The 25,651-nt window shown below is 41.2% G+C and overlaps 1 protein-coding gene across 1 annotated transcript in view; it reads right to left on the reverse strand.

Moving 5' to 3' along the window:
* The window catches only part of GPR39 (G protein-coupled receptor 39), an 83,722-nt gene extending 67,797 nt beyond the window's left edge, over positions 1-15,925 (reverse strand). Inside the window, exon 1 of the mRNA XM_040604505.1 lies at positions 14,536-15,925. Within this exon, the coding sequence (XP_040460439.1) occupies positions 14,536-15,403 (868 nt within the window). The 5' untranslated portion in view covers positions 15,404-15,925. The remainder of the gene's footprint in view (positions 1-14,535) is intronic.
* Positions 15,926-25,651: the final 9,726 nt, after the last annotated feature.

Below are 25,651 nucleotides of genomic sequence, written 5' to 3' on the forward strand. Positions count from 1 at the left end.
GCAAAGTTTAACTAAAGGAAGCAGTAAAGCCAGACTGATCAAAAGCTCTTGGGAACCACAGAGCTGAACTCAAAACTCATTCATGAAAGGCAGCTGACATCTGATGTAGAAACCTAAACACCAAAGCAAGCTCAGTGCTTGCTACCCAGTGTCCATCCCCCACACCAGGAATTTTAGAGGTCAAATACCACAGTGTGTATACACTTAAAGGAGATTTTACTAATTCGTGCCAATTACAGAGTAAAGATTTCCTTTAATACAAGGGGAAAACCCAGGACATCTTGGCTTTTCTTGAGCTGTTCAATGCAGCTGACCTCCTACTGTTTTTTTTTTTCTATAGGGCAGGAGAGGCAGAGCGCACCGTAAGTTCACTTTCAGTACAGAGAAAAAAAAATCCTCCCTAATGACTACTTTGTGTTCCAAGACAAAGCACCAGAAAACTAAGCATCCCAAATAACAAAAAAAAACCCCAACCCATAACACATTTTTTTTCCTCTTTTTGTTGTTCTTTTTAAAGCAGCTCTTCATTAGAATGTAGCAGAGCATCCTGCTTTCAACGAAAGCACTGGGAAATGATTCAGAGAAGCACAGTGGCTAAGGAGGTAGGCTATCAGTTTCAACTAATAAGCCGATTGAAATGAGAAGGGATATGTCTGAAAGACAGAAAATAAAATCCAGAGCTTTATTACCAAGAAACTGATCCAGAAAACACAAAGATATGCAGATAATACAGTAGTATGGAGAAGGGGAAATTCACCTAATCACTGCTACGAACAGGAGTCCCAGCCATGGGCTCAGATGACAGTGTGAAGGACTGTTCCTTAAAACTACTTGGGCCAACATCAGATATCATTGGAGATTTAAAGGTATCTATTAAATTGTGTTAGTGCAGTGGAGCACTCTCACAGCCTGAGAGATCCCCCACGGAGAGCAAGGCACAGGTGCCAGCTGCGAGAGAGGAGTATTTCTGTCCGATTTCCATTTCCAACGAGAAACATCAGAGCTTTGTGGAAGGGCTGCGAGAGCCCATTGTGGCTCCTTGACGCTGTCCATGCAGCATGAGGAAGCTGCCTTCCTCCTGACATCTTAACAAATTTGGGAGCAATTCTTCACCTTGATTGTTAAAGACTAAAACCAAAACAACCATAATCAATTACAGCGTTCAAGGCACCAGAGGAAATTTTAAAAAGAGCTTTCAAGGTCAGGGTTTCAGTGGAAATACATCTTTGTTGACAATAGGCAGAGCTTCCCTGAGCTGACGGCTACATTTGCAGGACAACTACACCATGTACATTTTCAGTGTGTCAGAGCAGCAAACAGGAACACATTTAGCTGATTCACAGCACACAGAAGGGTTAAGCTTACATTTCATGACAGAAGTTAACCCAAATAAGGTCTATGCTATTTGGTCTGAAGGGGAAAGAAATCAATTCTGGTTCCCATGGGTAGGATTTCACCACTTTATTAGTGAAAGAAATGAATCTTTAAAGTATACTTACAGGAAAGGTATTTTCCATTTGCATGAGAGATGGGAATGGCTGCATCCCAAGTTAATGAAATCAAGTCTTCTGTGCCTGCTTGAGGATTTCATCTATTTGAATTATGCAAATATAAAATATAACTTCATTGTATAAAACTTGAAATAAGAATGCTATCCACACATCCAGGGAGGCCAAAATAATATCCCCACTCCCCAAACTTAACATTGTTTCATTGAAAGCCAACAAGAGGTTATGATCTGGTCCTACAGCTTTGCATTTGAGATGTGACAGTCAATTTAGAGGACATTCCTGCCTGTCAGCAAATAAACATTAAGTCATGTTAAATTTCACCTCCATTTGATAAGGTTAAAGCAATTCTTTCTTAGGCGATAGAGACTCAGAGGCAAGCTTTTAAATGCTAGTCATCAGGCACAGGGAGACTGACAGCCACGTAAGTTGTGAAGCGGGGTATTGAGGCAGGCTGGCAGAATGGATCTGTGGCAGCAAGGCAAGGAGAAGCAGAGGTGATATCTTGCCCTTGACTCAGAGACCAAAACATGCAGGAAATGGATCCTTCACTTACAGGCAGGGATCCATGTGTGCACCAAGCCACGCGGTCCCGGGTCAGCTTTCTGAAACTCTCCTTTTGGCAACAGGTATTTACCAAGAAAACGTTCAGCTTCAGTAAGCTTACTGGACCTTCTTTGCAAGTTCAGCACTCTCCCAAAGGAGGATATGGAGTGTCACAGTGTCACAACAAGGAGCAATAAACATAACCTCTTTCTTCCAACCCAGGGGAAGCCTGGGTTTCATGATCAGAGACACAGCTCCACTCCCAGCACAGGCAACTGCATCATGGACCTGCAGAAATTATCACTTCTTTATCCCAGAAACTGAACTAGTTTGGTTCAGCTCTCCACTTGGAAGGCTGTCCCTGAACAAGTCCTTCTCATGACTCAAAATTTTCTCATTTCTGTCTGTACTCATTCATGGCCCCTATAGACCTATTAGTTCTTGTGCCAATGCTATCATTTACATCAATGCAGAGAACAAGGCAATATTTTGTCCTGCAGTGCAAATGCTCTGAAATTACAATGTTTCCTAAATTGTCAATATGCTCTTTATAATAGAAAAGAATGCATTTAAATGGTGGCTTGGACCAGAAGACAAATAGAAAGGAGACATTTGAATTTCAAGTCGCTATCAAAAAGCTTTTTAGAATTCAGTAGACATGTATACGAGCAGAAATAGGAAAAGGTAAGGGAATCAAGACAATGGATAGTTTAAATCTCCAAACTAACTTTTAACAATGAACTCCCAGGCTGCCTCCAAGTACACTAGGTGGGAAAAATCTTTTAAGAGAAGTACTGAAAAAAGAAAAGATATATAATCACAAACCTCCACAGGCATAGAGATCAGATCTGCTTTGGCTTTGCTCAGAGACTACTCAGACTTACGGATGATGGCCCTTTGTATCCACCAGACCAGCAGACAGCAGTTTCAGAACTCCTCTCCTGTTTTGCACTTCTATGGCTGGTTTGGGGTTTGTCGTTCAGGGTTTTTTTCTTTTTTATATAGACCAAATCAGCAAATCCATACTTAGCAGGGATTTAAAGCTCTGTAAATTCAGAGTTAATCAAGAGGACAGTAACTTTCAAACTTACTTCTAAGCTGAAGGGGAAGATTTGTGCATAATGGAGTGGAGGTCCTCGACCCTTGAATTACAAAAAAGGCAATGGCAAACTCCTTGACAAAAGGCCTAACAATCATGCTGGGCTCCCTGGGCAGTTTCTGAAGATGCACAAGACAACTGCTAAGCTTAACGCATTGCAAAATGAGATCAAATTAATTGTACATGGAGTCTGCATAGATCACTCTGCATATGGCTGTTACTGAATCAGTTTTGCAAGATTCTCAAACCAGGGTACAAGCCAGATCTTTCTCTTGCCTTGGTACTCACTGTCCCAAAGTACTTACAGAAAACTCAAAGCCAGCCATATTCTTCATTTTGCAACATTACACAATACAACTTCATTTTAGCTTCCGTTAAAGGTTTGTCTCCCTATTCTTCAGTCATCTTAGTAGTCCCTTTTCTCCAGCCTCTGCATGGGTAGTTAGACATTGTATTTTTTCAAATGTTCAGGTTTTTTTAAAAAAAGATATCTTTTAACCCATTATACTTCAGTAGCTAAGTTATACCCTACAATCATCGTGCAAGATTTCCAGAGCTATGCGTACATCTGCAAATACCAATAGAAGCTTTTAAGCATTTTTGGTAGGAGTTGATGTCGTCATTATTGGCCCCAAAATTTGGCTTTCAAGACAAAAAGATTACTTCAGTACCACCTTCTGAACACTTGTGACACATCCCACTCCATCCATTTTAGACCTGTATTTCTTTCAACTGATCAGAAAAATCTGTTAAGTAAAATGTGACAGAGTCAGAAGGCTTTTTGCAATTTCAGTCTCTGAAGGGCAAAGGAAAAACTTGACCAGCATGCTTGCTTTTGACCTCTGTTTGTCTTTTACTGTACCACATTAGTCCTTATCTAATGGCTTGAAACCTGACATGTTACAGTTGTGTTCACAATAAAGACTGAATCCGTGTACCTTATTGATGAGGTACAGCAATCTTTAGTTACCTTAAAAGCTTAATTCTGATTGTTGGCTCAGTCATAGCAGTTTCAGGAACTTCTCCTTTACAAATATCCTTAAGCATTTCTAAGACTCAGGTGGTGAGGACCTTCATTCTTAATGCCTTTAAGGGACAAATTTAAGTTCAGTTTTATTTTCAAAATGAGGGAGCTCAAAAGTTGTCTTTATTGAAGAGACAGAATGAGGCACAGGCATTTTTTACAAAAATCAACAAATGCTGGAGCCTATCTAACAAGACAAATTTTGGTATGCACACACACACGGATAAAAACAAGAAAAAGATGTGTTCATTACTGTACGTGAAAAATTTATGTTTGGGGGCCGACAGAGGAGCATAGTAAAAAAATAGCCAAAATTTAAGGGAGAGCACTTTAATCAAATTTTTTCTTGTCCAATCAAACTTTTTGTTCTACAGTCTTAAAAAGCTCATGTTCCCATACCTAGCTGAAGGCACACTCTGATTACTTGCCTATTTTGGCATATACAGAAAGTTTCAGATTAAGAGCAGACACACTGGTACAGACCTAGGATTCACCTGCCCATTCATTTCTCTCTGTGATGATCCCACATAGATGTCTGCAGGAGAAAGAAAAAGCACAGAGGGATTTTCCCCGTACTATTCACAATGAGGCTTTGGCACTCAGCAGTATCAGGACTTTCTAAAGTAGAGATTATATCTTGTTCTTGACAGCACTATACTTCAAGGTTGCCTTTAATCTCTTTTGGAGCCCGCTTTTACATTTGGTCTCCGCCACAATAAGTTCCACAATTTAAATTTTATGCTTTATGGACAAAGTCCTAGAACAATTGTAGTTATTGCAATTTAATAGAAGGGTACATATATGCTGAACTCTAGGGATTTTTCTAGGAAAGAGCAATCAGGACAGTCTTCTAATATTTCTTCAAATCATAATCACCTTCAGCAACGCCATGCTAGATGCACCACTAAAACAAAAGACTGAGCGTGAGGCAGCCCCTCATTTAGCCGTGTAAGACAATCATTACATTCCACAAAAAGCAATCTGGCAGTAACATAAGGAGGAGCAAAGCAAGGTGGATTTGCTGAAGTGCTACATGAAGAGGCAAAATATTTAGACTACCCTCCGAAAGGGACCGTATCTGAGCTCTTTTGCACAGTTCAGCTAGAGACTGGAGCAGGATGGTTTCTTGAATACCTGTGCAGATGCTACCTAATAAAACATGAGAAAGGAAAGCCATTTACACTGAGTGAGGACAAGGATGGATAGCTACGCAATGTTACTTTCTCTAATGCACCTCAGTTTCTGGGTTTCTTTATATCATGAGTAAAGTTTAGTTTCCTGGTAATTATTACATATGTGCACCTGTTTGCAGGTGCATGTCAAGTGTTTTTTGAGTTCTCACAGAACTCTGTCTACGTGTTTCTGTAACAAGCATACACTTGCTGTCAGACATCACCAACTCTAACCCCATAAACTGCACTTTTTTTTAAAATTCATAAGAACATACATAGTAAGTTCTTTTAAGAGAGAATTAAACACATGAAGCAGAGGCCTAAAAACAGCTTAAGGGGAAACAAGGAAAAAGTTACGTTACAATAGCAGATCTCCTTCTCAGTTTCACCTTTCCTTGTAAGTCACTATTTATATGATTAAGAGGTTCTTGGCAGACTCATTTAATCCATAATATTTTGACCTTGATATTATTTATGCATCCACAGCAAAGATCAGTAGAATAACTGCTTTCTCACTTAAGTATGGGGCTGGTTTCTAGCCACATAAACATGCTTATGATGCCCTCAAAAATGGCTAAAAGAGTGGTACAGCACATTGTGCCAAATATAAGTTGAAATCTTAACTGTTGGTCTTCAGTGGAAAACTTAGTTTTAAACTTCCTTCTAACTAGTTTTTCAGCTGCAGGTTTAGGAACTCGCTTGCATGAATGAAAGGGAAGAAAGTAATCTTTAATCTGTTGGTTAGTTCTCAGTTTCAATGCAAAAGTTGCCTTTAGGAAACCAGGAAGTTATGTAGGATAAAACTGAAAGCTTCACACTACTAATAAATGCCCAGATATTAAAGCTCTCTTCCATTGAAATTCACAGGCTAGTGATAATTGTTTAATGATAATGGTCATAACATCAGCTAGGAAAACAAAAGATTTAATTTTGTGAAATGTGGTATAATTAGAATACAAAACGAGAGGAATAGATAATGCATTTAGTTTTCACAGGCGAAGACATCAATAAATCATCTGTGGATTTGCCACAAATGAGTCCTATCTACTGAAACTGAGGAGTTGCAAGAGCAGTCTACATTTGAGACAGTATCTGGCTCAGAAGAGATAGCAAGAGAATAGACAAACTGGAAAATTAATGCTTAAGACAGTCTCTTGTCAAAAGAATAAGGGCAATACACCAAAACTGATGGGATAAGGTTACTTAATGTAGGGCTACAGTAATTCTTTTTGAGGGCCATCTCCCTCAATTCATCTCATACCTGGAGCAACATCTCTATTTCTCCACTTTGATGGAATTAAATCTTCTTGCTTTCTTATCTACTCTTTGAAGAAAGAGATGGCTTCCACGTAAGAAAACATGTACTACAGAGTGTTTGCTATGATACAGTGTGTTTTTCAGAAGACGCAGCCAGACCTCAGCTCCACAAAGGCAGCAGTCCCTTGCCTGTTTCTTGACTCATGCTGCCATAGCGATGGATGTTGCCTGCACTTCCCTCCTTCCTTCTCTTAGCATATACTTTGGGGTGCCAGAAGGACTAAGGGTGAAGGGGGTGGGGGAAGGGGAGAGAGAGATCTCAACTGTTAACTTTGCCTCTGGAGAGCACGGATGGTAGAGCATGAAGTGGAAAGATACTTGTGCTGCGTGTGCCATAGGATGAGCTAGGGTGAAGCAGCACACCAACACCTATAGCTCCATATCAAACCAGGTGAAATACCAATTTCCTTGTAGGTATCAGGTGAAATACAAAAGCATAGATGCAATTTTCACTAAGCACCAGTAAAGCACTCATTGTCCTCATGCACTTCTCATGCAAAGAAGCAAAGGCAGTAGTCACATGTCCACAGAGACCGTATCTGCAGATATGGAGAATTATATGGTTCACACTAGTGATGGATTTCGTTCTCTGACTACAGTATTTGCAGGGTTAGGTTATTTTTAAAGCTGCAGACTTTTCATGTTGAGGCAATTTTTAAGTACTCTAATGCTGAGTGTAATCACACATTGATTTTTCCATTAAAACTACAAAAGTCTTAAATACCTTGGGGGTGCTGGCCTCAATCAGTCCCTATTCTTCCATTCTTTTTCTCTCTGTACCATTTTGCCATCCCTCAGCACAGGAGGAAAGGAAGACTGTCTACTTAAGTCAAAAGCACGATCTTCTATTACGTGAGTCCAGTTAAAGCAAGAGTAGATAAATCGTTTTCTGTACAATAGCAAGGAAAATTATGCTGGTTTCTGCTTGTGTTCATTTTTAAATTACAGTGTGGGAAAACTGAACATACAGGTATCTAGATTTTGGAAGTTTGCCTTGAGTCTATTTTACTGTGGCTACGTATTTTTTTAAAAAGCAACAGAAGTCCCACAGCTCTTCAGAGGAGGTTGGTTGTACAGAATTCCTTGAGAAGCCATGATCCCTGAATGTGGCTTTTCCATTGTCATCTGTTGAACAGCTGAGCTTTGGTTTTGTGCTATCAGCATTCAGTAGCATTGATCAGTTTTGCCATTGACACTAGGTTAATACTTTTGCAGAGAAGAGGAAAGCAAATTTTACTTAACACCAGTAGGTAAATCCTTTGCTTTGATCTCTTTTCCAGAAAGCAGCACCTAAAAGAAAAATCTTACCAGCGGTAGAGGGCATGTGTCCCATTCAGTTGAAAGGCCAGACCCCAGTCTGTTGCTTAAGTGCTTCACATTCCCTGCTCAGCCCCTGCTACCCATTTCAGTGCATTCAGTCTCCTTCTTGGACAGGAATCGGAATCTTGTGTAATCTGAAGCCCTGCTCAGGGAAATATGTGGATGGAGACACCATATAAAACACAGAGATGAAAATCATATCCAGCCTGCAACGTATTTATCTTCAGGCACTTCTCCAACAAAGTCTCTGAAGAAAGGCAGCTGAGTGGAATGATTAAATAAATGAACCAAGAGGAGTCAATGAAGCCGAATTTAAAGAACATGGGCTGGAGCTGTGTTCTGGAATCTAATCAATTAGGTTATTCTTTCAATTTTTGTTCTATCCCTAGGCTTTACCTTTTTCAGTAAGGAAAACACACGGCCAGTTTCCAGCCTATGAAGAAGCATCTAATTTTCCTGTAACAGAAGTCCTACTATTGTCAAGTTATACTGTGCCTGAGTCATCTCCAGATGACAACCATGTATTTTTCACAACTACTTGAAGTAATCTGCCTCCTGAAAACCCATTTGCCAAGTGCCTTATGAAATACATTTCCTTAGTGATCTTTGGAAAGGCTATTTCTACACACAATACCTTTATTCTCAGCAAAACATTAATCTGCCAACACTAGTATATGGGGTTGGGGGGAAATGGTGCTCCATCTTAAATCCTAAGAGGTCTTTTTAATTTCTAACTCAAAGTTTTATCTAGCTTTAGCTTACGGCTATGTGCAGCTATGTTCACAGTGCTTACAGTGGCACTGGTACTGTTAGAGAGTAGCTTAGCACTGTTTTAACAGTCACCACTAAAAAAAGTGGCAGGACAGAGGCCAGGCAGATAGGGCACTAGCACAAGATTCAGCAGATACATTTGAGACCTTGGTCAGGTCACCGACCTCTTTCTGTTTAGCTTTTCCAACCCTTCCCTTTTGCCCATTTTGTTTGGATTTAGAGACAGGGTCTCTTCTCTTCTGTGCCACTTACCAGAGTCTCAGTAAAGCCTCCAGCTCCTATTGCTTTACAAAGCAGACCAGAACTGAAGCTACCTGTTCCCATACTGCATCAAATGAAGCCACCACTGCTACTGTCTTCAAGTTGACACTCAGTATATTTGACATACTTGAAGAGTCAGACCAAAGAAAAAGGGAAAAAAAAAACCCAAAACAAAACAAAAAACAAACTACCACCACACTGTCTTTTTCATATGGAGGCACTGCCATAGGTTATGATAAGCAATTCCCTTCCCTGCTCATTAAAGAAGCTGTAGGATATTAGCTGTCCAGGCATGTAGATAAAATTCATCTTACATCAGAAGGTCCCAAAGCAGAAACGCTGCAGTTCTGTAGTGACAAGAAAAAGCAGAGAAAATTATCTGCCCTGCTTGGCATGGGGGAGCTGATGGTACCAGTAGGGTCTCCAGTTAGGTATGTCCAGCTGCAGCTCTGGTTATTGCAACTGGCACAGCAACAGCAGTGCTTTAATACATCCACCTCAACAATTTAATAGTAGCCAGATTACTTTGATACTTCCCTCTTCTAGAAGGAAGAGCTTGGGATGGATGGACATCTCATCATGGTCAGGAGACAGAAAAGCACCACACAGATGCCAGCTGGCAAATGGCAAAGCACCCAAAGCGCCTAGCAGCTCCATGCAGAGGGACCCCTCTGCTGTGCAAACAGAAGAGTATTACTCCAAAGAGCAAACTGGAAGTCTATACAAAGAAAAGCAGACGATGTAGCTACACTAAAGGACTTTTTTATTTCAACATATTTGCTGTGGTAGGCTTGAGGCGGCTTTATACAAAATAATTATCGCTTTTAGCAGAAGCACAAAACTGAAGTCACCCAGGGAAACATCACAAAAGCTTTAGAAGCCATACTTTTTTCATCTGGGGTAGTCAAAACCTACTTCATTGTAGAATACAAGTTCAGGTCAGTCAGACCTAGTCTGATAACAATCCATATGGCTGCCTTTGTATAAATGTGGCTTTGTATTATTGACCAGATCAAGAAGGATGCAGCCACGGCCAGTGAGCAGGTACTGCTGGCAGCCAGCTGTTTGCATGGAGGCTTGTCCCATGCTGCTCCCCTCTCAGTGAGCAGGCCACCCATTAACATTGCCAAGATTTTTAACCTACATAGTTTCAGCTGTGAGGGTGCCTTCTTTTTGCAACATTTATAATTACTGCACTGAGTCTGTTTTACAAGATCCTTCCATTACATTCTCCTCCTTTGTTTGCACTAACCCAGTTAGAATAATTTTACATCCTCAAACTCACCCCTTCTTAAGAGCTCACTGGTGTGGTGTCAGGGGTCTCGGATCAGGTTCTTTGAGCAGCAAAATGTCCCCAGTGACACCTTGTGACTGTTTAGGTAGCTCTCTGATCACTGCTCTGCCCTTTACAGACACAGAAGACAAGATCGAGTAGCCACAAAGACTGAATCAGTCTCTGTTAGGGTGGAGCGAGCATTAGGACATTTTAAATACTGTTAAAACCTTGCATTTCAAAGTGCCATCAACTAAGTATTCTCATAAGCACTACAGTTATCCAGTTTCTGCTGCTGGGGCTGGAGAAACTTTTAACAACAAATGCTGCTATGAACCCCTCAAAAAAATATGTTCAGCTATATTTTCCCTGCTACTCATGACAGGCCACAAAGATCCACGCAGATCTTCACTAGGAGAAGAAGATCAGCTGTCCCAACATGAGCAAAGCTGATTTAACAACAAACATAGGTAAACCACAGTTTCAGTGTCTGTCACCCACAAGTGTCAGCCAGTCTGATCTGCGCTGCTCACATTGTTGGGCCAACCCACTGGAAGTAGTGGAGCTTTTACCACATGACTCAGAAGATGACTAAATAAATCACACACACACAGAGATTGCAGCAAGTATGCCTCAGTCTATCCAAAAGCACAAAATGCCTGACTGCAGGAGCATTAAGCAAAGACTTACATGTGCTATCATGTTTCTCTTGAAACCAACCGCAATAGAGGGAAGAAGGAAGGAATAGCACTGCACAGCCTACTCTATAAAACCAGACTTGATTTTCTTCAAAATACTGGGACAAATTTGCATTCCTCCACGGGGGCAAATCTACCAAATTCAAGCTGAACAGTCCCACACACACCAACACCAGGCACAGAGCTGTTCTTGCAGCCATTGGACCAGTCCCTCCTCTCTGCCATGAGGATAGCAAGGTATCTGGAAATAGAAGGAACTGACATCTCCACATCAAGGACTTCAAATCCCCAATCAGACCATCTGGGCTTTAAGCCAAATGATTTGAAATTTGCAGCCACCTTCCTTGGACAAAAGCTCTTCTCCACATGAGCTCAGCCTGCCCAGCACAGTGGTGGTCCCCTTGCTTGGCCCCTTGTCGCCTTCCTCCTCCATCACAACAGCGGTGCCACCCTATCTGGAACCCATCCTGCAAGCATAAATGCTACCTATGGCAAGCAGTCTTTCACTTTCAACATTTACATTTAGTTTTCATGAATTTTCTCAAGTGTCACACAATAATGTGACACTAAAAAAGCATCAGTTCCTTCTTGTGTCTTCTTATACTTAGGTTTTTCTTATCGTCAGGAGATTTATGAATTTAATCTCCATTTTATAGAACTTATAGCTTTTAACAACTAGAAGAAAATGCTAAATTGTTTTTATTGCTGTTAGATGTTCAAAGACATCATGCTATATACTGTCATTTACATTTCACATTAAAAGTGAAATATGTTGGGAATGCACAAGTATTTGTTTTAATTTGACCCATCTGTTAAATGAAAAACAAAGATGACTTCTAAATCACTATATTTAAATTCAGCGTTTTGTAAACAATTTATATGTTCATTTCTTCTGGGTTAAAACTGCCCTAAAGCATCACTCTTATGAAATCTCCAAATTAAATTGCTTTGCATTGTTCTCAGGAATGCAGGCCAGTTTCTTCCCCCTCAGTTTATTAATTTATTTCCCAACCCAAGTAAATTAGCAAGACTTGTATTAAGAGTCTTGCCACTGAAATATTTGGGGAATTCACAGAAGCATCTACCGGCTCCAGAAAGCTGAGAGCACAGAGGAAGTGTCAGATATTAGCACCAAATTCCCTTAAGACAAAGGACAAGCTGATCACTTTCTTTTAGCTTTTTGTCATGGTTTAACCCCAGCTGATAACCATGCAGCTGCTTGCTCACTTCCACCCCCTCTTCCCAGAGGGGGATGAGGAGGAGAATCAGGAAGGAATGTAAAACACCAGGGTTGAGATAAAAACAATTTTAATAATTAGAATGAAATAATAATAATAACAACAACAAAAACAATTACAATTAAAAGGAGGCAGAAGGGGAGAGAAATAAAATCCAAAGGGAAGGGAGAAAAAACAAGTGATGCACAATGCAGTTGCTCACCACCCACTAACTGATGCCAAGCCAGTCCCTGAGCAGCTATCTCCAGTCCTGGCTAACTTCCCCCTGGTTTATATCCCGAGCATGACATTCTATAGTATGGAACATCCCTCTGGCTAGTTCATGTCACTGTCCTAGCTGTGTCCCCTCCCGATTTACCATGCCCCTCCAGCCTTTTGCTGGCAAGGTCTGAGAAACTGGAAAGCTGTTGACTTGGTATAAACATAACCTAGTAACAACTAGAAGTATGTTACCAACATTGTTCACACCTCAAATCCAAACCACAACACTGCACCAGCTACTAAGAAGAAAAATAGCCCAGCTCAAACAGATACACTTAACACTTTTGCAAGTATCCCTAGGTCTGCCCTATTCCACACTAGACCACCACTAAGCAAGAACAACAATCAAGGAGAATAAAAGTTGCAACAATTTCCCTTCACCTCACAACCTAGCTAGAAATTACTACAGAATCTGGGTCTTAGACTGGGCTTTAATGTAGCTGTGGATGATAATTTACAATGGGAGAGAGGTCCACAGACATTCAGAGATCCCACTGTAGCAGTTAACTTAAAGAGCAGAGCCTTACCTCTTTTTCTGCCTTGCACAACATGCTGTATTTAACATTAGCCTTACCTCTACTCCCAAAATCAGTACTTTCAGTGGAGTAAGGATACTGAGAGCCCTTTTAATCACCCAGATATGGAGCCTCTCATCCCAGACTAAAAGATGCCCTGCGCAAGGAGATTATTTCATTAGATGTACACTCTGAGCACAAGGAAGAGCTGTGTATAGCCTGGGATGTCACACCTCCCATTTGAAGCCTTTGTCACCCTCTCTACCAGTACAGTATGCAGCTCAATCCTTTCCCCAATCCTTTAAGTCATACGCCTTGTCTGTATGTCAGGTTTTCACCATGCTCCCAATTATAACACTGGTGCAGCAGAAAAGGAGTTGGGGACACCCTGGGCTCCTCACCCTGCAGCTTCACATCCCAGCCATAGACCATTGCAAAAGCAGGACTAGATGAAGCAGCAGAGATAGCTCATAGGAATTAAAAAAAAAAAAAAAAAAAAAAACCACAGAAAAAACCCAACTCACAAAAAAAGCTAATCTGCTTAAACCTGTAGAAGTAGACAGGCCAACAAGTTTCAATTCCTCCTCTGTAGTATCAAGCAGAGCACCAAAAAGCAACACAGAAACACTAGGTCTACTGTGCATTCATGCTCTAGATGGCTTATTTATCCGTTTGATAAATATCCAGGACCATATTAAGCAACCCAACAAAACAGAAACTAGCAGCAATGCAGCCCCAGCATGATTAAGGGTGCTTCTAAGAGCATCAACAAACACGGAGACTACATGGATCACAGCCCAGAAAGATTCCACATTGGTAAAATGACAGCTTGATTAGGTTTTGTCTGACAAATGTGGTGAGTAAGATCAGAATCAAACATAATTCCAAGGTTATAGGCCTTCAGATAAAACCAGGAAAAAAAAATCCAAAGAGGGCAACAGCAATTTGCAAGACCAAATCAACTCTCCAGCCCAGCTTTCTTAATGCTCAGATGCAACACTGCCACAAGTGCCGAGGCTAAATAAGCATCCTCCAGAGAGCATCCTGAATTAACAGGGACATGCCTTCAGAGTGGGCAGATCTTCAGATCTTGCAAGACATTTTTCCCTCCCATCAAAACCTTTACTAAATATGCATATATTTGTAATTTAATGGGAAAGCATGCAAGTACCACTACTGTATATCCAGGCAACTGTTGTCTGTTGCTACCCCGAAGGTCAAGTAGTAACACCCTATTACCCCTATTGCTGCAGTATAATCAAACAACATGAATAGCAGACAGTAATGGATTTTTCCTTCTTCCCTCCCACCTGTTCCAATGACAAAATGTGACTCAAAAACAAGCAGGGAAATCACATCTCCTAAAATATATAAGCACAACCAAAAGTATCTCACTCCCTTATTTTGCACATCTTAAGCCATATATAAACATAAACCATTTGGGGAAACTTGGTGACATAAAATCAAGGCTTCTGAGTTTCCTTCCCATGTGGAAAGGGGGCAGGGGAGGCAGAGTAGAACAGGGCTCTTACCCAGGAACAAGATGATCTGTCTCCTGGAACTCTTGCCCTCCGAGCTCTCACTTTTTCTTAGGTACTGCTTCTGGTGTCTTAGTCCACCCTTCACTGCCACAGTTCCTTCCTTGTTGATCATCAGGGTTTTCATCATGCTGCGGCACATGTAGGCAACAGATCCCAGCACTATGATGTACACAGCAAAGGCACTGAAGATGCTGGCCTGAAACACAGGCCACTTGGAGGAGAGGTTGGTACAGATGGTCATGTTGTGCTTCAGCTCAGGGAGGTGGTGCCTAGGTGTAGGCTTTGTGCAGGCAGTCATACCTTGGTAGCCCTCGATGGTTTCCAGGGGATATTCTGTGCCTATAGCAAAGAGCAGGGGAAGAGCCACTATGACAGATGTCCCCCAGACAAAGGCAATCAGCAGCTTCACCGTGCGGGGTCCAGAGACAGCCTTGAACTTGAAGGGGTGGCAGATAGCCACATACCTCTCAAAGCTGAGGGTGGCAACATGTAGCACAGTTGCATAACTGCAGGCTTCGAAGAGGAAGTAGTAGAGCTTGCAAGCAATATTGCCATTAGGGCTGGAAAACGGGCTCCAGATAGCACTGAAGAACTCCATGGGCATGCCCAGCAGGATGACCAGCAGGTCAGAGCAGGCCAGGCTCACCATGTGGTCTGTGACCTCCTTCTGCAGGTAGCCTTTCTTCTGTAGGATCCTGGTGGCCTTAATGGTGATACCATTGCCCAAGATGCCCACAACAAAGATGCAGACATACACTGAAGCCAAAGTGATCTTGATCCAAAGAGACACCTCAAACTCAGGGATATGGCTGTGGTCAATGAGACGAGAACAGTCTGAAAGGGATGTCTGTCCTGCCATGAACAACCCCTAGGAAGAAGAAGGAAGAACCTTTCTGACGTTTGAATTCACAGCAAATAAATCCTTTCTCACTTTGCCCCTCTCACTGAAATGCACAGGTCAGAGCAATCAGGTACAATGAACCTGTCTGTCTCAACTAGCCACACCTGTGCGTTTCGTTAGCAACAGCCACTGAGTCAATAAGCCGAGCAGGAAGGTGTTGCAGCTCTTACCAATCTTTAGGGAAAACACCTCTTGCTCCTTCTAGATTTTCCTTCTCCTTTCTCTACTGAGTGAAGCTGCCGCTCCCCAGTCCTTTGAAGTGTGAACTGCTCTCCTTTTAATACTTGCCTCTTCCTCTGCAAGCAAAGGCAGCTTTTGGTCCTGGCCCCGTCAGGAGGAAGTCAGAGTTTCTGTGTGGTTATAGCTGTTCTGTTAACCATTAACCTAAATCTTGGCTATCCCTAGTCACTGCAGCAAAGCTGATTTAGAGAGAAAAAAAAAAAAAAAAAGCAAGACACCCATGTCTGAAATTCACTTCCTGTAACAGCAGCTCCTTCTCAGGAACAAAACCAGGTGTTTCTCCTAAAGCTGTTCGGTTGGTGGAGTCAGGCTGGATGTGTGAACAGGCACTGAGGACAAAGTATCTGCTCCTGAGTTTAAAATTAACTGGGCTTCAGACTTTAATTCTATATGTGCTAATGCCAACATGCTTCACTACTTCACATTTCCTTTAATGAAGACCTCGGTATCTGCCGCAGCAGTTACGCAGCTTGTGCAGCCACAGACTGATTTACATCAAAAGGAGGTTCTGGTTTTTGCTTGCTGCTGATGAACTGGGAGCTTCTTAAAATAATTGTTTAGGCTCTGAAGAGTCTTCTCTGAAGTTACAAAATAAGCTGAACTCTAGATTTCGACACATTGATTGTCTCCCTTTAAATTTCCATCTTCTCCTGTTAGATAACAAAAATAATGAAGTTAGTCATCCTGATCATGCTCAAGCTTTGAAATAATCCAGAGTAGCAGGGGATGAAAATATACTTCCTCCTCCTGTGTCTCACCCCAGGGGGAATTAATTTAATGCACTCTTTAGTTTTAGTTTCAAACCATAGCACTGAAGGCTCCCAAGGTAACCCCTGGAAACATTTAATTAGAGGGTGTGTATATGGATTAGGAAACCTTTAAATTACAATGCAAAACGGCAGAACAGTTTTTGCAGCTATAATCAAGAGAGAAGCCCAGTACAGTGATCTGCTCCAATACCAAATCTAAGAACAGTGGGTTCACAAAGTGATTTTTATTAACTAGACAAGCTCATGTGACACTTTAAGTTCATGATAAAAGAGAAACATTAGAAAGCTGTTATTAAGCAGTCTCCTCGCATTCAGTGGTTATCACTGTACCTCAGCAGCCCAAGTATATAATGAACAAAAGATGCCCAAAACAGGATAATCAGCACCTGTTTCTATGCATTATTTATGCATTCCTGTTTCAGAAAAATCACCTCAAACCTTGCAAAACTTCAAGCCCTGTAGTCCCAGTCATCTTTCCTTATGTTTGATAATTCACATTTGTTCTGCTCAGACAAGCTTTCTATTATTACCCAATTTCTTTCACTTAATTTTACTTTATAAAAGTGTGAACAAAGATTACATATGCATGACTGAATTGTGGAAATGAAGCTAATTAAAATTTGCTGCTTACCATCAAAAGGGAAAAAGGGAGAGAGAGCAAAAGAGAGAGAAGGCCCAATAGGATTAGATCTCCCCTTTTTTCCACACCAATTATAAAATGCAGAACACAATTTTGCAGTCTTCAATATTATCTTTAGAACATACACAAAGTTTATTAACTTTCTAATAAAGAGCTGGTGCCACAAAGGGGATAGGAAGGAAAGAGACAATTGTAGATACTCATAGACTAAGAACGTTTAAAAAAAAAAAATCTTACATAGGTTACTGGGCAGATAAACCAGCAGTGAGTATTCCAGAGACAGGTATAAAATCTCTGTCATGGATGATTATAAAAAAAATTGTCTTCCTGGAGGGAGACTTTTCTCCACAACTAAATGTGCTTAATGCCTCTTTGTGGCATGGAGGCTGAGAGGCTCACAGGCTTTACCCTGGTGGATATGCCAGTTTATAAACTTATGATTTGTGTAATGGTCTCATTTTAGGGATTTGAAGTTTGCCTCAATATCTTGTAGCAGTGAGTACCACAAGTTTTTCACCCTATTTCTTTCTAAAATCAGCATACAACAGATGCTGCACACTGCCAATCATCCCTTGGTAAGAAAACGGAGCATCCTGAAGATGCACATTACATGGGCACAGGGTGGCAGCTGACTCCGTGTGTCACTCACTCAGCCACAGTCATGCTCACCTGAATGCTTGCGGTGATGCAGTTGTTGGTAAGAGATTACAAGTACTGGGAGCCAGAGAAACATTGAGATGAAGCATGGATCATTGTCGTTGTAGTATACAAGGTGATTTTTCACAGATACAGTAAGGCTGGTGTGCTTTGTCCACCCCAGTTTGTTACGCAACAGAGACTACAACATTTCCTGAAGGGCTGTTTGCTTTCTTGCCTGGTCCTTGGATAACACCCTGGTGAAAGGCCTTTTGAGGAAGAAGAAAGCAGAACTTTATCATCCATCCTTTAGGCCGTTGCACAAAGCTCACTTTCTGTACCTTGTGTAGTGCACCAGCTAGCACCCTGCCATGCTCATGGACCCCTGGCTGAGCTGAAGGGCAGGAGAGGGTGCAAGGCACTCAGCCCCTGGCCAGCTGCCATCTCATTAAAAGCCACATGCCCCAAGCTCCTGATGAGGTTGGGCCCCCAAAACTGGCAGTTAGTAGGAGTTGTAGCTGGAATTAATTTTGGAAGAACAAACTAATTTGACAGATGCTGTCGCATTTTAGGTAAATGGATTGCATATTAACCTTTTCCAATGTGCAGGGGTATCGTATTGCTGCTGCCTTACAAATGCACTTCTTCCCAAGCTGCACAGTACCAGCATATGGATTGGCTCAGGGTGCCCAATCTGCAGATTCACTCTATGGTTATTTCTCAATTACCATATAGCACGGATGCCAGGGTGCTCCAATTGGCAGACAGGCATTGCCACACATGTGTTATCTCTGCAGAATTATTTCTTGATAGCCGTGTTGTGAATATGCAAATCCACCCTAACTGGCTACGCTAATCACACTGCTCTGACTGGTTTCTCTTCTCAAACCGTTCAAGCTACTTGACAGGAACAAAGAAAATACTTTGGTTTCTTACTTCCTTTAGCTGAAAAACTCTAAAACTTAAATGAAAAAGGAGAGCTATCTCAAAAGCGAAGAAAATGAGGCTGTGAAAAGGATTAACTTTTTTTTCAGATAAAACCACATTGACTTTTTTTTCTTGCTAGTCTTTACCTTCTCCATCTCAACAAACCTCTTGTCCCTAGAATAGCTGTGATACCTTTGTCTTGCCAGTATTTGTTTAGAGAAAGCGAATCCTAGGCTTGTTCAATTCTCTTTGAAACACAAGGTAAACAAAATGAGATTGCTGTTCTGCAGAAGGCAGCTACTCTGATCTGCACAGGCAGAGGGGAAAGTGCTATGGGAATAAAAGGAAGAAACAACACAGACGAACGTGTAGTGTCCAACTGATTTTAAATGTTTTAAGAAATCAATTTGCGTGAGACAGCTCATGTTGGCTTTTAAAATTATTTTTCATTAAAAATATAAATAATTAAGGACTGCATTCAGATAGCTTAAGGTTTCTTTCTGTTTTCTGAAATCTAACAAGCCTCTTCTTTACTGTTAAGATCCCTTTGTATATTTCTGGTGAGTTAATTCTTGAGCTATATTTTTCTTCTTTGGAAGATTATCATGATAGTTAATAATATAAATAAGTACAAGCCATTTGTGAAGTTTATTTCTTAATTTCCTTAAGAGTTTTGTCTTGGGCAACACAGTCTAACAACCGCTGTGCTATTAACTGCTTGGCTCCTTCTCTTCTGGCAAGATGAGAGACTGCTTTATGCAATCTGGGCAATGGATGTGCTGTGTAACGTGTGTATCCATAACGAATTCTAATCTAATTAGATTACCTCTAGAAAGGTGACATATGTAAAGCTGCCATCTTTTATTCACTGATGTGCAATGTTATCTGTTGTAACACCATCCTCTTGGAATATCGTATTGTGTTTGCTTATCTGGAGGATAGAGAAGGGGGTTTCAGATGTGTTTCCAGGATACACAGTAGAAAGTGAACTGTGCTCCAAATCATTCCATCTAAATAAATAGATCAAAGCACTACTTCCGGTGTATTTTACAAATAGGCAAGGAACATGAGAAGAAACTGTGGACAGTGAGACTAAATGGTTTATCCAAGATACAGAAAATCTGTGCAACACCTGAGCCTCCTCACTAATACCCTGAATTTCAGCTAACTACCTCACATGACCTGCAGCATACAGACTCCAGAGCAAGAAATGCGTTTACACAGCTCTTCACTAATTGCTCTGGTGGCTTTAACCGATGTTAATCCATAATAATTAAAACACATTTGCAGCGTGAAAACACATAGTTACTGTACTTAGTCATATCTGGAATTCTTGAACAATACACTACCTGCTTTCTGATCACCTTGTAAATTAAAGACATTAAAGCTGTTCAAAGCCTTCACTCAATTACAACGTTGTCTGAAGTAAACCAAATACACTAGGAGGTCTGTGGTTTGCTGTGATTAGGTGGGAGTGCACTTTGCCTTGCAAGAAAGTGAAAGGGTTAATTTTCCACTCCTGGAGTAAGGAAAGAGATGCACTTCTCTCTGTCCCTTGACACAGCAGTAGCTGTTAAGAGGCCAAAAAAAGGCCGCCAGCTGTGGCCCCAAATGGAGAGAAGCTGATTAGACAGGCTGGGAAAAGCAAGTAAAGCAAATCTGAAATGAGTTGGTCCTTTTTGTATCCTTTGGGAATAAGGCACCAAAGGAAATTAGTTTATTTATATCCCAGGTCTGACAAAGAAGCTGTAACTTAAAACCAAAATGAATACATATGCTAAGCCCAAGTCTCAATAACCATGAATTGACCGTATTGAACGCATTTCCTGAAATATTCATTCAGACTCCCTTTTGCCTGAAGCACAGTGGCACCAAAGCACAGCATCTGGTTCAAGAAATCATCACTGTGAGCCTTTGGGCACAACCCCAGCACACTGAATCAAACCTCATTTTTCCCTGGGTAACCTCTAAACTGTCTTGTCCAGATAGATGTTAATGGCTTCAAAATACAATTCAAAGCTTCTGTTTAAGACCATACTTGGTTCCTTATGCCATATTTTTAAGTTATCAAGTAAAACTCTTCTATGCAGCGTATTTTTCAAACCCACCTTTTAACAGAGGTTCATACTTTTGAATGTGATGCTTGCGTCCTAGAAAAAACTTCAGATTTCTTTCTCTGAATGTAGCTAGTTGCTTCAGGTTACAAGACAGAAAGAATTTCTCTAAAAATGCATCTTCTCACAACCTGAATCCTCCATAATTTTTATTATGAATCTGCAAGGTCAATAATCTATGGAAACGGCTGTCACATGCAGGTACCAAAACACTGCAGTTCAGAGTACATGCTCTTTTTTTTGCTAACAAACCAAATGGGAATCTTCTAAAACATGTTGATGGTTCACTTTTGGTCTCCTGAAAAATCTCTTTATGGCAGTATTAAGCTTTACTATTGTAAGGAGAAGTAAAAATAATCTCCTTGCTTTCTTCTTGTGCTTGCCATCTCATCACCATCAGGACTTGCACTCATGTGCCCAGCTGAACTATTACAGAATCATTTTGCCTTTCTCAAAATTCAGCTGATGGGGTTTAGCCTGAAGTAAGCTAATGACAGATTTCTGACCTGATTCTAAGGAGTTCTAGCAGCATGTCACCACAGCAAGGGCACTTCTGTCACCCTGTTCTTTTTCACTTACAACATATACATGACGCCAGAACTCAAAATATTGAACTTCTCACTTTAAGGAACTTGTATTTTACAATTACACAGTTTCTTCCCTTGCAGGAACTTCAAAAAATTCAGTTTTAATTAGCTTGTAAAACAAGCCAGAGTGCTTCACCTATTGCTGCAATGGTACAGCTACCTCTGGGTGGAGCAGGACAAATAACATTGTGTAGTAATTTGTGGGTACAGGGGATGCCACACCTGGGTTTCTAAGTAGAACACATAATATCTGTCAGAGCTGCAATTTGGCCAGAATGCAGGGCTTCAGTTTTTGTTCTCAGGGACAGCACTAGGTGAATTTCAGGGGGTTTGGCTGCAGGATATGTCATCACCACAGGCTCCGTAAAGCACTGAACCTTCAGTCACTGTCCAGAAGAACCACCAGTCTCCAATTACTTGCCTGAGTTGTTCTCCTTCCTGCAGTCCTCATGCTGCTGCATATCACCAGGGCTTCTTGGGCAGGTGTTCTGTACAGCTGCATCCTGGGCTTTTCCTCTATGACCGCATGCAGTAGCTGGGAAAATCTGAGAAAGCTTTGGAAGACAATCCGTGCTTGAATGATTTCGGCCGCAGCCTCATTCCAGGTCGGCAGCCTGCCTTCTTGAGCTAGCAGCAGCACACTGGGTCTGATGGAAAGTCCCAGGTACACCAGTCACAGCAAAAGCATTGTCATGCAGGCAACTGGGGATGCCAGTCTGGAGAGCCTTGAATCACAGCCTGAGGACAGGGGTGATGCTGTGGAGAACCAGAGCAGCCCTGGAAGGAAACCCTGGCTGTGGAGTGACAAGCAGTAAAGGCTCAGCAAGGCTCACTGCTTCATGTCAGGGCCCTGTGGCACAGTGAAACTGCTCCCCACTAGTCCGCAGCAGCTCTGTCTCCTGCCTTCCAGTTACACTGGGCATGAATTAACTTTGTGGCAGTAGCATACTTACCAACGAGCTTGGTATTGACTCATAGGAACATTGCATTTTTTCTTCACTGCATTTGAGCTGTCGTTGAAATGCAGAGGCAAATATTAACAGTGTAATAGGACTATTGGGGAATTTAGTACTATATTGGTAAATGTAAGTCAAGCAAGGAATATATAAAACAAATGTGAAAGTGAGCTGATCTAAATTTAGAGCACATGCTCTACCTAGGACTTAATGCCTGTATTGCTTGTGATGCTTATTTCTGGTGTCCCTGGGCAGTGGCAGTATGTGTTGGGGGCTCCTCATTTGCTTTGGGCATGTAGTTAGGCTTACTTTATCTGTATAACTTCCTTCACTACCACAGCTGTTCTACTAAACATTGACATAGGAAGTGGCTGGTCACTGTCCTACAGATCCATATCCTGAAACTGAACATGAAAATAAATAGGAAATGGGATCCCAAACTAGTTTTTTGGATAGCATTTTCATCTATGTTTATATGGTACCATATTATGTCCAAGTGGTTGTTAAAGTACAAACAGATCTAGCTATCAGTAAATATTTATGATCAATGCTATGATTTCCCATACCAGGCAAGTAGAGCTCTTCTGTTTTGGAAAAATACAGAAACTCCTTTGTCTGGAACAAACCAACCGCTGTTACATAATTTTTTAAAGCATGACTTATAAAGTTAATATGAAAATATTTTAGCTATCACTTTTTTCTTTTTGCTCTCTAAATCTCTAATTTTCTCCCCCTCATTCCCTCCCCTCTTGACAATAGTTCCTATCTTTGTTCCATGGCATACTATTCCTACTAAGAAAATATGTGTTTTAAACAGCTGTAAATGCCAACCTGCTGCCACAAAGCCTGCTCTGACATCTGACACTGTCACCCCAGGATTGCCTGATGTCAGTCAAGATCTTCCTCAGTGGAACCAAGACCTGATTGATGCCATCTTAGAGAAGACGCATTAAATATGCCTGCAGCCCCAAGCATCCCTATTTTTCTCTGTTGACAAAAAGGGCTCCTAGCACAAATAACAGCTGTAATATCTACAGTGTAGAGACAGCATGTAAAGGGAAAGTGAGACAAATCCAATCTTTGTATATATATCAGCTGATATATCCCACATGTTTTGTAAATGTTACTTTGATTGCCCAACTGTTGGGTGACTTTTCTTTGTTATTGTAGCTTCTAGTCTTAACTTCTCTTTGACTTAAGAGCTATCAGGAAGAATCATTGCACACAGAAAAGAGCTAGCAATAGAGACTGCTCAAGAGTCAATAGTTTCACAGGACATCCAATCAAATAGATAAAGGACTTGGCTTTAGGCCAAAGGAAATAATTCTTCCAGGATGGACTTTGCCTGGTTTGCTCCTAAATAAACATTTGATAAGGAACAGAAGTTATCTGTAGACACTGTCCTAGAAAGATGATCTCTCCAGATATTATCTCCAGATACTAACCAGAAAGAAGGAAATGGAATTAGTAAAAATATGAAGCTGTATCTCAGACTTGTGTACTACCTACAGGAAGAAAAGACTGTCTAGGAGGAAAGAAATCTGAAACTGCAAAATATCGATCAAAATCCTAAAGGGATGCTAAGTCAGGAAGGTCTCCTAGGAAATGTCTTCTGTGTAGGCAGTTGCAAGTTTTAGAGTTGGTCTTGGGTTTTGTCTACATCTAAGTTAGGTTTAAAAGCACATTTGCAAAATCTGTGTGAGGCTTATACAGGAGTCTCCAAGTGAATGATTGACTCAGGGACTCTGCAGCTGTAGTACAGCTCTGGAAACTGTGCAGGACTGACAACAAACCACACTCCAATTTCCAGCGCTCATCTCCAAAAGAAATGTGTGGTAGAGGATCCGTACCCAAAACTATGCTTAGAGAGACAAAGACCACTTTTTCACACAGAAAACCTGAATTGGGTAAATAGTGCAGTTTCATGAACATCCTCCTCTCCTAGGTGAGGTATATGTACACACAGTTTGGTAAAGGAAGTAAGAAACAAGCAAATCAAGACATGGACTTGAGGCTTGGTGGGTGCCAGAGAATAATTGCTACCTACCATTTAGACTAGGCTCAACAGACTTGCAGTAAGAGACTCCTACATGCTGAGGCTTCTCTCCTATTTTGGTCCTGAAATGGCAGTCTCTTATTACCACCACTGAGGTCAAGCCTGATGGCAAGTGTTGTAGCAAGCCCCAGACTGGAGGTTGCTGCTCCAAAAGTTATGTAGCACTGCAGTAAAAACAAATGTTAATATTAAATATAAGTATTTTATGTCTTTAACACCACTATGCGATGAATCCAGTGAGAAGGAGCTGAGGAAGCACTAAATGTGGTCAAAACAGCCATTTCCTTTTGTTAAGTGAAAAATACAAGCTCTTTTATTTGCTCACTTTGCTGTTATTGACTGAGATAATTTGCCTCCCACACTGAAACATTTCAGAATATAGTATCACGCCTGTACCCTTTCTGTGACTGTGCTGTGTTTCATTTCCACTTTGATTGCAGCATCGCTCATGGAGACTGCTGTTTCCAAGGCACTGCATCTCTTACTTCCAAGCTGTGAGAAATGACAGATCCAGCTTCTCAAACTGAGGGGAGGCACATCTTTCCTAGGGGACTTGGAATGTTTCCCTGAGAAATGCTCCTCTCCAAAATGCCTATGAGAAACATTGGAAGCAAGTTCCATGTGCAGAGGAATTCCTCTCTCTCCAAGCAGGTGACCATGAAGCTCTTCGCCCTTTCTCCTGGGATATGTAACAGGGTGGACAGAGGGGTCAGCTCTGTTTTTAAATGCTGAGAGGAAGAGGGGGGAAAAAGCCCTGCCTCTGCAGTGCCATACTGACATGGCTGTATTAATTTTCACGGTTGACGTGGCTCAGCACAAACTCAAGGGTTTCTGTTAAGAGCACTCCTGTCTAATACAGCGATGAGCTGACCAAGACTAACATCTCCATTTGATACCAGTCTGAAAAGCTGAAGATACTACTGTCTTTGCAAGGCTTTCTGTCTGAGGAAGGTTGCACCTGCTCCACAGCAAAGAGGTGACCGCTGCACAAGACGGCAATGCTTATCTCAGTAGAGAGGTTATTAAAAATGCAGAGGGATAATTTCCAAATATTTTAACCTCCCAAACTATTTTCAAGTATTCTAACCTTCAGGAAACAAGTTATGGATTTCTACAAATATAGTAAGTCATTGCTCTTTTTTTCTAGTTATAAGTTTTTTGAGACCATTTATGTCTCTACTATGTTACAAATTGCTTAATAATTGTTTTTGACAGGTTAAACTGCTAGTGAGTATAAAAGAAAATAATCCCAAGACAGTGAGCTGAACAGTTCAGTGATT

Source organism: Falco naumanni, chromosome 8 (assembly GCF_017639655.2).
Source record: "Falco naumanni isolate bFalNau1 chromosome 8, bFalNau1.pat, whole genome shotgun sequence".
In the NCBI taxonomy this organism is placed as follows: domain Eukaryota; kingdom Metazoa; phylum Chordata; class Aves; order Falconiformes; family Falconidae; genus Falco; species Falco naumanni.